Below are 16889 nucleotides of genomic sequence, written 5' to 3'. Positions count from 1 at the left end.
TCCTCAAAGGAATCCAAGACCGACCAGTAAGACAACATAGAATGAGCAAAAAACAGCAACAACACCAACACTTGATACATCAGCATCACCTCCGACAACAACAACAACAACAGCAGCAACAACGTAGACAACATCAACTCATACCATCAACCGTGGAATTCTCATCACATCAACAACCAACGGCATCACATAAACTTCATCATCTCCCATCATCATCATCAACACAACAACAACAACAACATCAGTTGCCTACGTCAACAATGACGTCATCAGCAACAGCAGCTGCAAGCAAAGATGACTTGCCTGATAACTGGCTTTCCCTGTCGCTGGATGAGTTTGATCTAAATGGCGTCATCAGCACCGCTAATAACTTTTTTGATGACGTCACAGAAATTTCTCCAGACAATGAACAGCCAATCTTGGATGAGTTGCTGAAAAATTTCAATAATTTTGAAGAGGCGGAAGATAATAAAGATGATATTTTGAAATTGCTGCAATCGCAATTTCCATTGGAGACAGGACAACACCAACAGCAACCGTTCGAAGAGGAATTGAAATTTACACCTAACCTTATGCAACTACCACAGCCGCAGCATCACCAGCAGCAGCCACAGCAGCCACAACAAAATCTTCCAGTGAGGCAATTAAATAATGGGTACAATTTCATGCCATCAGGCAACTTCTTGTCTCGGTTTCCGAATTTTTCCCATGGTCCGCCTGTGTTTTTCGGCTCAAATAATCAGGAACTACCGCAAAAAATGCAATTTACTCCTTTACAGTTTCAGCAGCAGCAACAGCAGCAGCTTCAACAGCAGCAACTCCAACAGCAGCAACTACAACAGCAGCAACTACAACAGCAGCAGCAACAACTGCCAACGAGCCAAACTTTCTCTCATATAAGATCAATGACACCTATCCAACCACAACAACAACAACAATTTACACAAATACAACAACAACAACAAAATTCACCCTTCTATAAATAAACAATGACAACAATATTTGATACGAGTTTGTCGTCCCGTTCCCTTGCTTCAGATATATACGCTAACTTATATATATATATATATATATTATATATTATATATATTATTTGATACGAGTTTGTCGTCCCGTTCCCTTGCTTCAGATATATACGCTAACTTATATATATATATATATATATATATATATATATATATATATATATACATATTGACTGCATCTCATATACAAATTTTAATAATAATAATTATATTATTACTTATTACGTTTTATAAAATTTATGAGGGTTGTTTTGAAACGGCCTATATTTTTTTGCGTCTTTGGTTGCCGGAAATATTTTTCGATTGTTATCTTGTTACATCTTCATCACAGTTACTGTAGCCACACATTACATTCGCAGTTACTTATTGCATGTAAAGTTACAATTATTTTTACATGTAAAGTTACAATTTTGTTTGTTAATTAGTGTCAGAAGCTGCTTACACGTTTACGCTGTAATTAAATTCATGGTTGTCTGTTAACATTTTCAGTTTAAATTAAGCCAATGCCAACTGTTTTACAAAATTACAGATTCTCATTTAAGTATAGTTTTGTGAACTGTTGTGAACTGTCATACAATCATTTGAAATTCATTTATTTACACATGTGTTTGTTTGTTTGTTGCATTTGAACTTCAAGTATCTATGTATTTGTGTACGTATGTGTGTGTATGTATATATGAATGTATGTGTGTGTGTATGAACCCGTTTTGCATGGTTAGGCATGCAATCGTTTCCGAGTTCAACTTTTATCTATGTCCCTGGTCTCTTACAGTCAGGTATCTTTAGCAGCTCCATCCTTAAGAATTTGATAACCAGTCTGTGCGAGACCAACATACAAAGTGTGTGTATGTATGTATATGTGTGTGTATGTATGTATGCATTTGTGTGTATGTATGTGTGTGTGTATGTATGTTTGTATGTACGTTTATTTCCATTTGTTACATACACTTCTACGTCATCATCATCATCCTTAACGACTTCATTATCAACAAAAACAACAGGATTGTCAACAAATATCTTCACAAAAAATGCTAGAACATTATACGATATGTGTGCGTGTGTGTGCGTGTCTGTGTGGCTTATTGATTTCCCTTTTCATCTGGTAATTCGTATACATACAGTGAAAGAGTCAATTTAATTTTATAATAATGTTGTTTTCTTTGTGGGAAAAATAGAAAGATTCAATTGTATACGGAAAATTCTTTTAAGATTTTTGAAAAAAAAATCTGCCAATTATATCAAAAAGACATTTGAGAACGATGAAAATCGCGAAAAATGACTGAAAAAGTCGGTGTCGGATTTCGAAACTTTGGTGACCGATATCTCGGAATCCACTGATCTGAATTGAAACGACTTTTGGAGAAAAAAGTTTGAGGAAGAAAAGCTTGAAATGACGAGATGAACCTTTTGAATGGTCCAGCTTGAGAATCGGTAAAGGTTCACTTTTTTGATTAAACTTTCTTTGCCACAAAAAAAGAGTCGTTCCAATTCTGGTCAATATTTTCCGAGATGTTCAGCTGCAAAGTTTCTGGTTCTTTAAGGATTTTCAGTTTTTTAGGTTGCTGTGACATTTTGTGGTTTAAATCTCTAAAAACTCCACTTTAAACAATGACAAGAAAAATTCTTTTATAAAATTTTATTCAATTTCATCCCATATATTGTACACACACATATGTATATATATATATATATATATATATATATATATATACACGTACGTACGAACTACAATATATATACGTACATATTTATTATATATTCGCCTTTTTTTCACTACTCTTACATGATTTAACCAGTCATCTACATTTGGTATCCACAAAGCATTGATAATTTAAATATTAAAAATGTTCCCCAATCAATCAACCAACCAATCATTCATTCATTCGTTCTTTCATCCATAAAATATTCCACATTCTATGTATAACGTAATATACCCCACTAAAGTAACATATCTTACTTAATAAAAATTATAAATAAATAAATATATATGTGTGCGTGTGTGTGCGTGTTTGTTTGTGTGTTAAGTTAGAAGCGTTTGGTTGGTTTTCCGTTGTTGTAGTTCGCTATGTGATGAAAATCAAGTGACAGGATTGACAATTTGAAATCGTTCAACTGACTGACTGATTAGCTGACTGAATTTTAGTGGTTGATTGACATATTAGTGATTGAATCCATCAATCCATAAGCCAATCTCAACCAACAAACAAAGCAATCAATCATTCAGCCATTCAATTAATTAATTAACAAACTAATCATTAATTAATTAATCAATAAAGAAACGACAAATTATTCTTAAAACTTGTCGTTACTTAAAAACTCTGAAAAACGAATCAACACACACTTAGCAAGCACTCACTCATAAATAACGACGCTACTATAATAATAATAATAATAATAATACACATTATTATTAATTATCATTGTTATATTCATCATTCAAACACTCAAACACACACAGAAACACACACACACACACACACACACACACACACACACACATATATATATATATATATATATATATATATATATATATATATATAAATATATAATGCATCTTAAACAACAAAAGCACGCTAGCAAACAATTTTATATATATATATATATATATATATATATACACTACACATACATGATCATACAAATAGGATCTTATAATGATGAAAACACACAAACCACACAAACATACAATGACAAACACACACACGCACGCACACACACACACAAACAAACAAATATATCAAAAATTTTATAGGCAAATAAAAATTAAACATTAATATTTGAAAACTCAAACAAACAAACAAAATAGAGAAACAAAATAATAATAATAACAATAATACGAAAATACAAAAAATTAAAAACAAGAGATTAAATAAGTGTCTGCAAATATACAACAGAAAGTAAAACCAGAGTAAAAACACATACAAAAAAACACACATACATACATACATACATACAATATACATGCATACATACAATATGCATGTATACATACATTCACACAAACATACATACATACATTCACACAAACATACACACGTTCACACAAACATACATACGTTCACACAAACAAAGTTAGATACATACAAACTTTAAAAAAATGTACATAATCTACAAAAGCTTAATTTTTCAAAAAAAAAATGACTGATATACTTTTAAGACTGTCAGACGCATATATATATATATATTATAACAAATATAAAATATATAATTATAAAATTATAACAAATATAAATATATAAATAAATATAAACGTATGAAAATAAACAATTATAAAACACATATAAGGGTTTGATAGGTAACATTATTTTGAAAAATAACATATTACTACCAATAATATTAATAACAATAGCAAACAAACATTAATACACCGTAACTAAATAATAATTATTATTATTATAACGATTATTATTATAAATAATACTTTGAGAGAGAATAAAAACGTGTATATATATATATATATATATATATATATATATATATATATATATATATATATATATATCTACATCTATGTATATGCCCCATGTATTCATATGCTTGTATACATGTGTATATATTTTTTATTTTTAAATACAATCTGAAATGACGAGAATTAAACTTAAAACAGGGCAAAACAATTGATAGCAGCTTACGAGCAAACTGAAATAAAATCTGTTTGAAATCATTTGAAGAAAAGAGCATTAAATAATCATAGTCCTCATCATCATCGTCCTCCTCATCATCATCGTCATCATCATCACCGTACAGACGCATTCGCAATCAACCGTCTATAAACTATAATCTATAATAATATTATTAATAATTATCATTAAGATTACTACAAATACAGCCGTAATCACCATCCTCACTGCCACAAGCACATTTTTTTATTTGACACTCACTGAGAAAACTATATAAGAAAATAAACAAATGAAGATGATTCATTGATATATATATATATATATATATATATATATATATATATATATATATATATATATATTTCCACCATATTCATCATCATCACCATTAGTATTATTACTCAACCAATAACGCCATGCCATCACGTATCTAGCAACAAATCTCCGCCATTACCATCATCATTATTATTAATATTATCACCATAATAGTCGTCATCATTGTAATTATATTATTATTACTATTGTTATTGTTATTATTATTTTTATTATTACCGCTAATTTCAATTGGCTGCGATCTGTTTTTGATTGACGTTTAGTGAATCCAGCCTCTTCCAGAGCTCCTCCCTCTCCTTCTCTTTCTTCTTCTCTCTGATTGGAATTATTTTCAAAAGTGACAAATGGCAAAAAAAATAAAAATAAACTAGATACAAATAATTATTTATATCATCATCGTCACAATTATAATTATTAGTAATTAGTCATAATTATCCAGATTACCAACACAGACCTCTGCCTGTCAGCTTTATAGGATGAGGTCAGTTCATCAAAGAGCTTGCTATTTATCTCCATAAAAGTCTTGAGAACGTTGTAGACCAGGGCTACTATAGTTTGATTCCAGTGCTCTTTAGAGATGCGGTAGAGGGCTGGAAACATGATTCTAAGGATGTCAGAGGAGTTCTCCTCTATTAAACTCATTATGTACTCGTTGTTCCAGTAATACAGCGCTCGCTCTGCCACCTATCGCGTTGGGAGGAAAAAAAAGAACATTTTATTTTTTATAATTGGGTGGAATAATTCTTAAAATGTGGAGTCATTTGATAAGTAAATAATGATGAAGAAAACTTAGATGGATTAATGGTTGGAAGAACGAATGAACGAACGAACGAATGAATGAATGAATGAATGAATGAATGGGCGAATGAATGAGATGGACGAAGGAAAGATAAATAAATAAATAAATAAATAAATGAAATAACCAACCTGGAAATGAGGACTAGACACGCATTTAGCTAGTTGTTTGAACATTGGATCCATAACCTACAAACAAACAATTAGTATTAATCATCAGTATCATTACTGAAAACAGCAGCGGCAGCAGCTGCTACAGCAACCACACACACGACTCTGACCTTTTGAAATTGAGTTGGTTCAATGACATCTAGTATCTCTTCTAACTCACCAAGGAACATCACCTAAGTTATTAATGCAAACAAAAAATTAAACAAACATACATACATACATACAAACAAACAAACCTACAAACATACAAACCTACAAACCAACACACCTACATGCATACACACCTCTTTCTGGCTACAAGTTTTAGGCCAGAATTTAAGTATACCCTTGATAACTGGCTCAGTTAGCGAGGCATCTTTTTCAAGAAATTGCACCACACAGTATGCTAACTGTTGTATATGTTTGTGTACATATGTATGTATGTATTTGTGTGTGAATGTATGTATGTGAGTGTATGTATGTGTGTGTCTGTGCATGTGTGTATGTATGTGTATTTCCAAACCTGTGCATGGTAAAGACTTAGGCTGCGAGCTTTGTGTAGAGGGAGAAGAACGGATAGTAGAAACTGCTTGTGTTCATTCTTCAGTGGCAGGGCAAATCCATTTATGATGCTGGATATCAGTCAGGATGATGGGGTGACGTCATAATGTATGATGTCATGACGACGTAATGGTAGTTGTGACGAAAAATGTGAACAAATCAATGTTAAAAAAATTGTCAGCGACGTCATCATCAACAAAATCTAAAACAACCTTCCAAGAATTTCCAAGAGTTCTCCAGTGCCGTTGAACTGCTCAGTTTCATATATGAACCTGGAAGAGGGGATATTATATACAAATTCAAAATACCTATCATAAAATTATAGACATACAAATATTCAAGCATACATATACACAGAAACACACACACAAACCACTAAATGCAGATCAAACCAGCTAACTAATCAACAAGCCAACCAATCAACAAACACACACACACAAACACAAAACAACAGATAACCACACAAACAAACGAAAACACACACACACACAAACCTCAAAAATATGTTGTTAATTTGTTTCCTGATGAAAGCTCTTAGTCCCAAAAACTTCCCATAAATTCTGTGAAGCACCGTCTTCAAGAAATCCCTCTCCCTTGGATCCTCACTATCAAACAGTTCTAGAAGCTTCATCATTTAGGAAAAGATGACGATGATGTTGACGTCATATTGATGTCATTATAATGTTGATGTCATTATGGTGTCATCACTATGATGATGATAATGGTGATGATAATATGATGAAAATGATGATTTTAACAAATTTAAGATAATGAAGATAGTGATAAGTTAAGGCTACAATGATTAAGATGACGATAAAAATGGGATAATGCAAATGTCAATAAGGTAAATAATGTCAATTTGTGAAAACACACTGCCACAAGAATGTCAATAAAACGGTAATTTAAAACAACCCAGCAAAAACTGAAAACCTAAATTTTGAAAAAATGGTACAAAATGGTGATAACAACATTAACAATCACCATCAACCTCATCATCATTGTAATCACCTGTAGCACAAATCTCTGATCGATAAACTTCTTAGCCATACTCGGCTGAAAATCCGGAGTCTCCAGAAACCTCAAGAAAAACTCGTAAATAATCTACAAATGAAAAAATAACATTGACATTGTAATAATAATAATATATTCTTGGGCCCTAACACCTGATCAATCAATCAAACAAAATGGTCAAACCCAAACGACACAGAATAAAGATAATAACCCTGGGTTTGCCATATTCTGATAGAAATAATAAAAATTGGTCACTGAAAATAGTTAGATATTACAAATATAATGAAGATAATAGTCACTGAAAATAGTTAGATATTACAAAATAAAGATAGCGTGGGTACCTGCAAATGTGGCCAGGATGCATCTAATGTGGGATCATCCTCCTCAGGATCAAATTCAGGATTTTCACTGGGTGGTAGGGTGCGAAATATGTTGCAAGCAATCTGGCATTTGGTGTTTTTTTTGTAAAATGTTATTTTAGTTAAGGTCATGCATATCTGTTTATAACTTTAATGAAACCAAATACTTTTGGTTTTGTATTTGTGTAAAATTATAATTAAATTGAAACATTTATAGAACTTCTTTTAATTAAACAAACAAACAAACCATTTTGACAATTTCAGGATAGAGAGGTTCAGTTAGTACACCCCTGGCTGCAGTGATGTACTCAACAATTTCATTCAGACATGCCCTTTTCACCTCTTTACTCTTCAAATCGGCCACTGGGTCCATGAAATTAAAAACCACACAACACTGCTGCATTTTACGGATGAATAAATCTTGCTGCTCTGAAGCTGGGGTATCTGATGAATAAGAATTAATTGGCTTTTAATAGTTAGAAATTAGGGTGATCTATTAATTTGAAATTAAATTGAAATAAAAAATATTTTAACCTTTTAACTGGGGTAGTGGTGTCAACTCTGACGAAATTTGGCTTCTGTAATGAGAGGAACCCTGGCTTCTTTTCTGCTTTCTACTTTTTATCAGGGCCTTGTTCTTGAAAGGATCAATCTTATCAACTAATTTCCCAGCCATGTTGAAATGTTTTTATTCGAATAGCAATGGATAGTGAAACAATTCACAAAGTACTAAAATATAAAACTCTTAAAAAATAATTTTACTATGTTTAAAAAACATTTCAAAAATAATATCAACTGATCAGTTTCTGAAACTTTAAAATTATTTTTAAAATAAATAGATCGCGTCTTAAATGTCCTAACCGCTCAGGATTATTGACAATTAATTAATCATTAAATGCTAACAAGTAATTTTCAATTAAAAAAATAATTAGGAGCCTAGAAAAGAGAAGACGATGTTTTAGCCGTTTGACGTTTTTGAGTCACTTTTCCGAAATAAATTAAAAAGAGATCGGATAAAATTAAACAAAATTTATCTTTCAAATAAAGTTTTAGCAAGAAATAAGTTGATTATTTTAAAGAAAAACTAATTAAAATCTCTCCAAGCACAATATCACGCCGACTCCATCTTGTTTTGCAAAAAGTTTCTCGGCTCACGTTGCTTGCAAATTTGGCCCAATAATTTTAATTAATTTTCTGAAAAATGAAGCGCATAATAATGATTCGTTTATACTCAAAATTTCATTAAAAATTAATACATTTGAACATTTTTTTAATTAATTGTGTATAAAATTATTTCAAATAACTTTAAATTACTTATAGAATTCACTTACACGATCAAATAAGCTCAATTAATCATTTAATTTATTCCATCCAAATGGAAATGATATTGTGATAAGTAACCCGATATAACGAAATTCACATCTGGAAAGTTACCAACTTCAATTATTTGTAATAAATTTTTTCGTTAGAAAATGGCTGCTGTGGTTACTACTACCACTACTTCTACTACTACTACTACCTACTAATACTACTACTACTACTACTACTACTACTACTACTACTACTTTTACTAATACTAATGCCGCTGCCACTACTGCTGTCGCTACTACCGCTAAAAAAGTACAGTTGTAGTATTTGTGTAAGCTTGTAATTTAAAATGTAATTAAAAAATAGTAAAGTAATTCAATCAATAACAGTAGTAATTTTGTGGAGGTATTTGATGTTACTTACAAATACACACACACATACACACATATACGCACACACATACACACACACATGTATATAAATACATACACACACATACACACATACGTGCACATTCATAAGAATACACAAATATTTCACTAAGGCTGCTCATCTACAAGGGTTATTAATCACAGTAAATAAATCTTCACACGCACATACAATACACGAACACTTGCACATACATACATAGACACACACACAGTAAGAGAGAGAGAAAGAGAGAGAGAGAGAGAGAGAGAGAGAGAGAGAGAGAGAGAGAGAGAGGTAAGTAGGTTCCAAAAGATTCACCTGTAATATTTACATACATAGGTGTTTGTTGATGTTGGTCGGTGAATGAGTTAATACCTAATGAATTCTCAACATTGTATGACTAACAAAATTCAAGTAATCCTCTCTTTCCCTCTCTCTCTTTCTCTCTCTCTCTCTTTCTCTCTCTCTCTCTCTCTCTCGCTCTCTATCGTTTCATACTTTTCTGGTAATCTCATTCTGTCCTAATACGGTTTATAGATACTTAATGTCTTTCTCCATTTCCGTTCTTATCTCTCCAGCCATCCTAATAGAATAGAATAGAATAGAATAGAATAGAATAGAATAGAATGGAATGGAATGGAATGGAATGGAATGGAATGGAATGGAATGGAATGGAATGGAATGGAATGGAATGGAATAGAATAGAATAGAATAAATTTTCAACGTAATCACCACCATAGTCTAAATGGTTTTTAAGAATAAATAATTCAATAGTCAAAATGTTCGATTGAAAATGTTCAGTTTAACTTAAAATTTTTTGGTTTGTCATCTTTACTTCCATATATAGAACTCACTCTGCCAAAATTTATCTAAGGCTATCTTGAAACTAGTAATATTGGCTGATTTGGCCAAATCTTCAGCTAGGCCATTCCAGTCGTTTTACTATTTTGTCGGTGAAGGAGTATTTTCTGACATCTTTTTTTAAATTCATTTAACCAACTTCATTCCATTTCATACCATTCCCTCTTGTCGCCATGCTAGGTGCGTTAGTCTGGCTTCTTATAGACATCCAGCAGTTCATTAAGAAAACAGGATGAAAAAGAATTTGGAAAGAAAGGACGAGAGAGAAAAAAAATGGGAGAATTATAATGGTTCTAAATATAAAAATAATGAATAAATAAAAGTATTATACCAAAAAAGAATAAAAAAGATTTAAAATATTAGATCAAAAAACTGAGAGTGGACGTTTTTAAGAAATATCGTTACTCTAACCGTCACCGGGTCGTGTAAGAAAATATGATGAAGCAATTAAGCCAAATGTATGCAAATAATTTCTCATTGTTTCAATCAATCTCTTTTCTTCATCTTATCTCTATCTCTCTTTCTTACTTTTTCTCTCACTTTTTCTTTCTTTCTTTCTCTCTCTCTCTCTTTCTTCCCTTTTCTCCAATCTCTTTTCCTTCTTTTTTCCTTCTTTCTTCCTCTTTTCTCTCCGCTTGATTTTTATCAACATTTAATTATATGTTTTTCTGTATCTCCGTAGTTTGTTTGTCTCTCGCTATCTCTCTCTCTCTCTCTCTTTCTCTCTCTCTCTCTTTCTCTCTCTCTCTCTTTCTCTCTCTCTCTCTCTCTCTATCCACAATTCAATCATCAAATCATCTCTCTTTCTCTCTCCCTACTCTCCTACTCTCTCTCTTTCATTCATTTCTCAGTGTAACCACTCGCTAATAAAATTCTCCTAAACCCACGCACCAGCCAAGCAGCGGTATTTTCATCCAATTACAATAACGTAATAACAAGAGCCAGTAAGTGAGTGAAAAATTTTGAATTTCAAACAATGCGTGCGTGCAAGCGAAGATCTGAAGACCAGACAGAGAGAGAGAGAGAGAGAGAGAGAGAGAGGGAGAGGGAGAGAGAGAGAGAGAGAGAGAGAAAGTGAGAGAGAAAGTGAGAAGAAAGAGAGAAAGAAGAAAGAAAGAGAAACCGACAATAGTAATAATAATTACCTTGCAATTTTACTGTTCTCATTATTGAAAAAAAAACTTTAAACTCTTATGTGATATTGTTGTAAGCTTTAAAGTTCGCTACTACCAACACCAATGTTATAATTGAAAAAAGATCTCTATATCTCTATATTCCAAAAACCAGTGTTGCAGCAACCAATGTTCGCATCAAACCTCGCTACTAAATTTGCTTATTGACTCTCACCACCCCTTATATACAAGAGTTTCTCTAAATCCGAAGATTACAAATATAGCAATGATAATAAATAATCAAGATAATAATAATTAATTAAAATTAATCATATGGAGCAGTTCAATCATTCTCGCGGTTATAATAACATTCATTGATAGACAAATTTGTGAAAACTTCCTCTCTTTCTTTCTCTTTCCCTCTCTCTTTTAATATATATATATATATATATATATATATATATATATAGTTTTTTCCTAATTTGTCGTATATTGTGCTCTTTAAAATCCGGGATCATCGCCAGACATACATATATACATAAATATAATCATACATACATACATATTATATACATATATGCATACATGCATACATACACAAACACAAACACATACAAACACACATAAATGTGTTATGTTTCTATGTATGCTTGAATAGATATAACACAAAACACTCTCTTATATATGTATGTATTTATGTATGTATGAATATATGTATGTCCCCATGTTTGTCTAAGTACACGCATACATGTATAAACATAGACAAGCATACTTTCATGTGTGTTGAGTGTCGTTGTTTGACATCGTATAACACAACATATGAATGTAGAATGATTGTTAAGCTGGTCTAGGTCTTTCGTAATGATATTCAGTATAGGTATTCATCTTTGTAACTAGAATAATAATAGTAGTAGTAATAATAATAATAATAGTTGTAATAATACAATTATCAAAATAATAACAAATATTAATAAATTGAAGGCTTGATAAGTGTTATTGTATAGTATATATATATATATATATAGATATATATATTTATATTGTGACAGTGCTCTATCGCTTGCTATTCACTTAATTTCTTATCAGGTAATTACAAGTGTTTTTGTATTTTTGTATTTGTTGTTTATTTGTTTGTATTTATTTGTTTGTATTTGTCTGTCTAATTGTAAACATTTTGTATTCGCAGTTTTCTGTATTTGCTTTTTCGTATGTAGGTGTATTTTCTGTGCGCGATTTTGTCTCGAGTTAAAATGCAGTTGAAAATTATTTAAACGTTAATTAGATCAATCAACATTTGAAAACTATTTTAAATAAAATGCGATACAAATAATAATTTTTTTAATGCTTACATTAACGACAGCTCTCTCAACCAGCCAGCCAGTCAGTCAGCCGACCAAGAATCCAACATGGGCAACGATCAAGGCAAACCAAATTTCAAAGAACTTTCGAAAGGTACTAAATTTAGCACTTTTTCTGATAAACATTTATTAAAAAGATTCTTTTTCTTAAACGAAGGCACCAAATTTAGTAGAATCATTTATAATAAAACATTCACAAATATAAGATTCCTTTTCTCAAAAAAGGTGCCAAATTTAGTCAAATCTTTCCTAATGAAACATTTATAAAAAAAAAGTTTCTTTTTCTCGAAAAAGGTACCAAATTTAGCACCAAGGAACTGAGTGATTGGCATAAAAAATTCAAAAAAGATTTCCCGGACGGCAAAATTAATAAGCAGCAGTTTATCACTCTCTACCAGAAGATGTTCGGAGATGATAAAGCAGCGTCTACTGAGTTTTGTGAGCATGTCTTTAAGAGGTTGGTGTGGTTCGGTGTGGTTTGGTATGGTGTGGTGTGGTATGGTGTGGTGTGTCTGTCTGGTGAAACAATGTTAGAAATGAACACGCTTCAGTTAGTTTTATGTTTCAAAATCGTCTCAATTTTTGTAGTGTGGTTTTAACGAATTTGAAAAATTTGTATTAAATGTTTTTTCATCGATTTCTTCTATTTGTTCATTCACTCACTCACTCACTCACTCACTCACTCACTCACTCACTCACTCACTCACTCACTCACTCACTCACTCACTCACTCACTCACTCACTCAATCACTCAATCACTCAATCACTCAATCACTAACTCACTCATTCACTCATTCATTCACTCACTCAATCACTCATTCACTCATTCATTCACTCACTCACTCACTCACTCACTCATTCATTCATTCATTCCTTCAATCAATCAGATATGACACAGATAATAACGGCGTGGTAGACTTTAAAGAGTTCATAACCACTCTGAGCGTTGCATCCAGAGGCACCAATGAAGAGAAGTTGATGTGGGCATTTAAGCTATACGACAAGGACAACAATGGGTACCTACTTGAAAGTGAAGTTGTCAACATTTTGACGGTTGGTTGGTTTGTTGGTTGGTTGGTTGGCTGGTTGGTTGGTTGGTTGGTTGGTTGGTTGGTTGGTTAATGGTTGGTTGGCTGGTTGGTTGGTTGGTTGGTCGGTTAATGGTTGGTTGGTTGGTTGGTTGGTAGGTTAGTTGGTTGAAAACGCCGAAATAACAATAACAACAATTATTATTAATAAAAATAAATAATAATAATAGTACTATATAACACTTATGTGTGAACACAGCTATATATATTAATATTAATATGTATTTGTATATTTATTATTTATTTATAGAGAGAGAGACACACACAGAGAGAGAGAGAGAGAGAGAGAGAGAGAGAGAGAGAGAGAGAGAGAGAGTGAAAGAGTGAGAGAAAAAAACAGACAGAGGAATAGTTTACATGAAGTTTTTCTGTACTTAAATCATCCCATTAGCAGTGTTTTAATGAGATAGTACTAGCGCTAAAATATAATTACAGGAGCGCGCGCACACACACACACAGGCCACATACACACGTAAATATATATATATATATTTATTTATATATTTATATTTATAATGTATATATATATATAACATTTATTTATATGCAAATTGAATTTGTATTTCAAATCACACGACTCTTCAATGTTTAAATGTTTAATACATTATCATCTCTCTCTCTCTCTCTCTCTCTCTTTTTCTCTCTCTCTCTCTCTCATTGTCTCAGTCTTTCTCTCTTCGTCTTTCTCTTTTCCCTCTCTAGTCAAATTTATTTATTTCTTTCTACATTTTATAGCAATCAATAAAAAAATTGAATTGAATTTTCTGAATACATTAGAAGAACATCGCAATCGCTCATGATATTAAGTCTTGCGAATTTTTTTTATCTGGTCTCTCTCTCTCTCTCTCTCTCTCTCTTTTTCTCATCTTATTCATTTTCTATAGATTTGATGGCAATGAAGAACATAAATTGAAATTTCGGAATAAATTAAATCATGCATTTGAGAACGCTCAGGATTTTTCTTACGAAATTTGTTTAATTTGTCTGTCTGTCTGTCTGCCTCTGTCTTTCTCTCTCTCTCTCTCTTCTCTCTTTCTCTCTTTCTTTAAAGTTCTATTGAAACGTTGTTGTGAATCGCTTAAATGTTTACCTGTAAGCATTAAGTTCTTCATGTGTTTCAAGCGATGAATACATAATGCTTCGTGTGGTTGTTTGTATCATGTAAAAGTATCTACTCGACAAACACACACATAAACACACACACACACACACAAATACATACTAACAAACATATATAGAAACACATATACACATATATCCACGCATACATACAGATAATGCCATCAATATGAGTTTTTTACTTTTAGAGGATTTTTTAAAACATTTCATTACCGTGCAAATATTTCGCGGTATAAAATGATGATACTCCATATTCCTTACTTTTTTTTATCTTGTCTTGTTATCTGTCGTTATCTCTTTCCATCATCGAAATCACTTTACATCATTGTCATCGTCATTCTCATCATCATTCGCCCAACATCATCACTATCTTCATCATCATTCTCCCAACACCATTCTCATTCTTCGGTCCCCCAACATCACCACCATCCTCATCATCACTCTCCCAACATCACCACCATTCCACTCATCACTCTTCCAGCATCAATCTATCTCCACGCCACCACACAATCATCACATCCTCATCATCACCATCAGGCCATATACAAAAGCCGCAATGTAGCCAACCCCAGCCAGAAAGCCAAAGACACAGCCAGGAGTATCCTGAATAAAGCAGATGATAACAGAGATAACAGACTATCGGAAGCCGAATTTATCATGCACGTTAAAGACTGTCCGGAAATCAAGGATATGCTACACGGATTTTAAGATGGGAGCGAATTTTTTGACAGAGTTTACAAATTGATAGAGTTTAGTTGGGATGAAAATTGGCACATTTAGAGTGTGCTAGAGTTTTGGGATTTTAAGGTTGTAATGGAAAAAAGTTGTGGATTGATAGGATGGGATAATAAAAATTGAGATACAATGATACGGAATGTTTTAAAAGCTTTGTTTTTTGTTACTTTTGAAATTTTAATTCAAGGATCAATCCTGTTTCCTGTTTTTTTAGAATTATGAACAAATGTTTCTTTTTTTTACATGTTTAAATAGAATATAACCAATTCGTAAATAAATTTTTGGGCAATTTATTTTAAATAGCTATTAATCAATTGAAAATAAAAAAAATCTAAAAAAATGAACCAATGAAACTAGAAAAAATTTGATTTAAATTAATATTGCGAGTGTATAATGTATTTCTCTGTGTGTGTATCCGTGTGTGTCTGTCTGTGTGTGTGTGTGTATGTATCTGTGTGTGCGAGTGTGATTAAATCTTGCATGATATTGGTTGCAATGATTTCCGGAAAAGAACCAAAAAATATGAATAAAATCAATCAAGAAGAACCAAAAAATGAGACTGAGAAAAATAAAATATGGTCAAAAATAACAACAATAATTGTTATCATTCAAAAAAATATCAACGTCATCAGCTGCTGCTGCTGCTGCCACAGTAGCGGCAATAACATCATCATCGTCATCATCTTCTTCTTTTTCATCGTCATCATCAACAACAACAGCAACAACATCATCAACAACAAAAACAAAGGTATGATCAGGTCTGCGAGTGTTTAAAAATAGAACGGCGTTTTCATGACTACGCAACAACAACAACATTTCTAGTTGTTGCTGAAGTAGTAGTAGAAGTAGTAGTAGTATTAGTAGTAGTAGTAGTAGTAGAAGCAGTAGCAGCAGTAGAAGCAGCAGTATTAGTAGTAGCAGCAGTAGTAGTAACAATGAAAACCTCTCACTATTTGGAATTCGGCATTAATGAATGTTCTCTTATGCAACAATAGCGTTATAAGTATGCCATTGTATCAAATGAATAACTATTAAAATAA

General features: G+C 32.1%; 2 protein-coding genes across 2 annotated transcripts; one reads left to right on the top strand and one right to left on the bottom strand.

The window, feature by feature from the left end:
- Nucleotides 1-5395: 5395 nt before the first annotated feature.
- On the bottom strand, nucleotides 5396-8533 carry HELRODRAFT_76326 (hypothetical protein; the record flags this gene model as incomplete). Its single annotated transcript, XM_009016483.1, has 11 exons — nucleotides 5396-5665; nucleotides 5909-5965; nucleotides 6058-6120; nucleotides 6232-6336; nucleotides 6450-6558; nucleotides 6700-6759; nucleotides 6982-7112; nucleotides 7496-7588; nucleotides 7840-7941; nucleotides 8105-8301; nucleotides 8392-8533. The coding sequence occupies 11 exons, from the start codon at nucleotides 8531-8533 to the stop codon at nucleotides 5396-5398; spliced, it is 1329 nt and encodes a 442-aa protein (XP_009014731.1).
- Nucleotides 8534-12955: 4422 nt separating this feature from the next.
- On the top strand, nucleotides 12956-15822 carry HELRODRAFT_170685 (hypothetical protein; the record flags this gene model as incomplete). Its single annotated transcript, XM_009016482.1, has 5 exons — nucleotides 12956-13001; nucleotides 13202-13364; nucleotides 13795-13923; nucleotides 14773-14824; nucleotides 15652-15822. The coding sequence occupies 5 exons, from the start codon at nucleotides 12956-12958 to the stop codon at nucleotides 15820-15822; spliced, it is 561 nt and encodes a 186-aa protein (XP_009014730.1).
- Nucleotides 15823-16889: the final 1067 nt, after the last annotated feature.

This window comes from Helobdella robusta (genome assembly GCF_000326865.2).
Source record: "Helobdella robusta unplaced genomic scaffold HELROscaffold_18, whole genome shotgun sequence".
Taxonomy (NCBI): domain Eukaryota; kingdom Metazoa; phylum Annelida; class Clitellata; order Rhynchobdellida; family Glossiphoniidae; genus Helobdella; species Helobdella robusta.
Note: the sequence above shows the minus strand (reverse complement) of the source record. Positions and strands in the feature narration are given on the sequence as shown.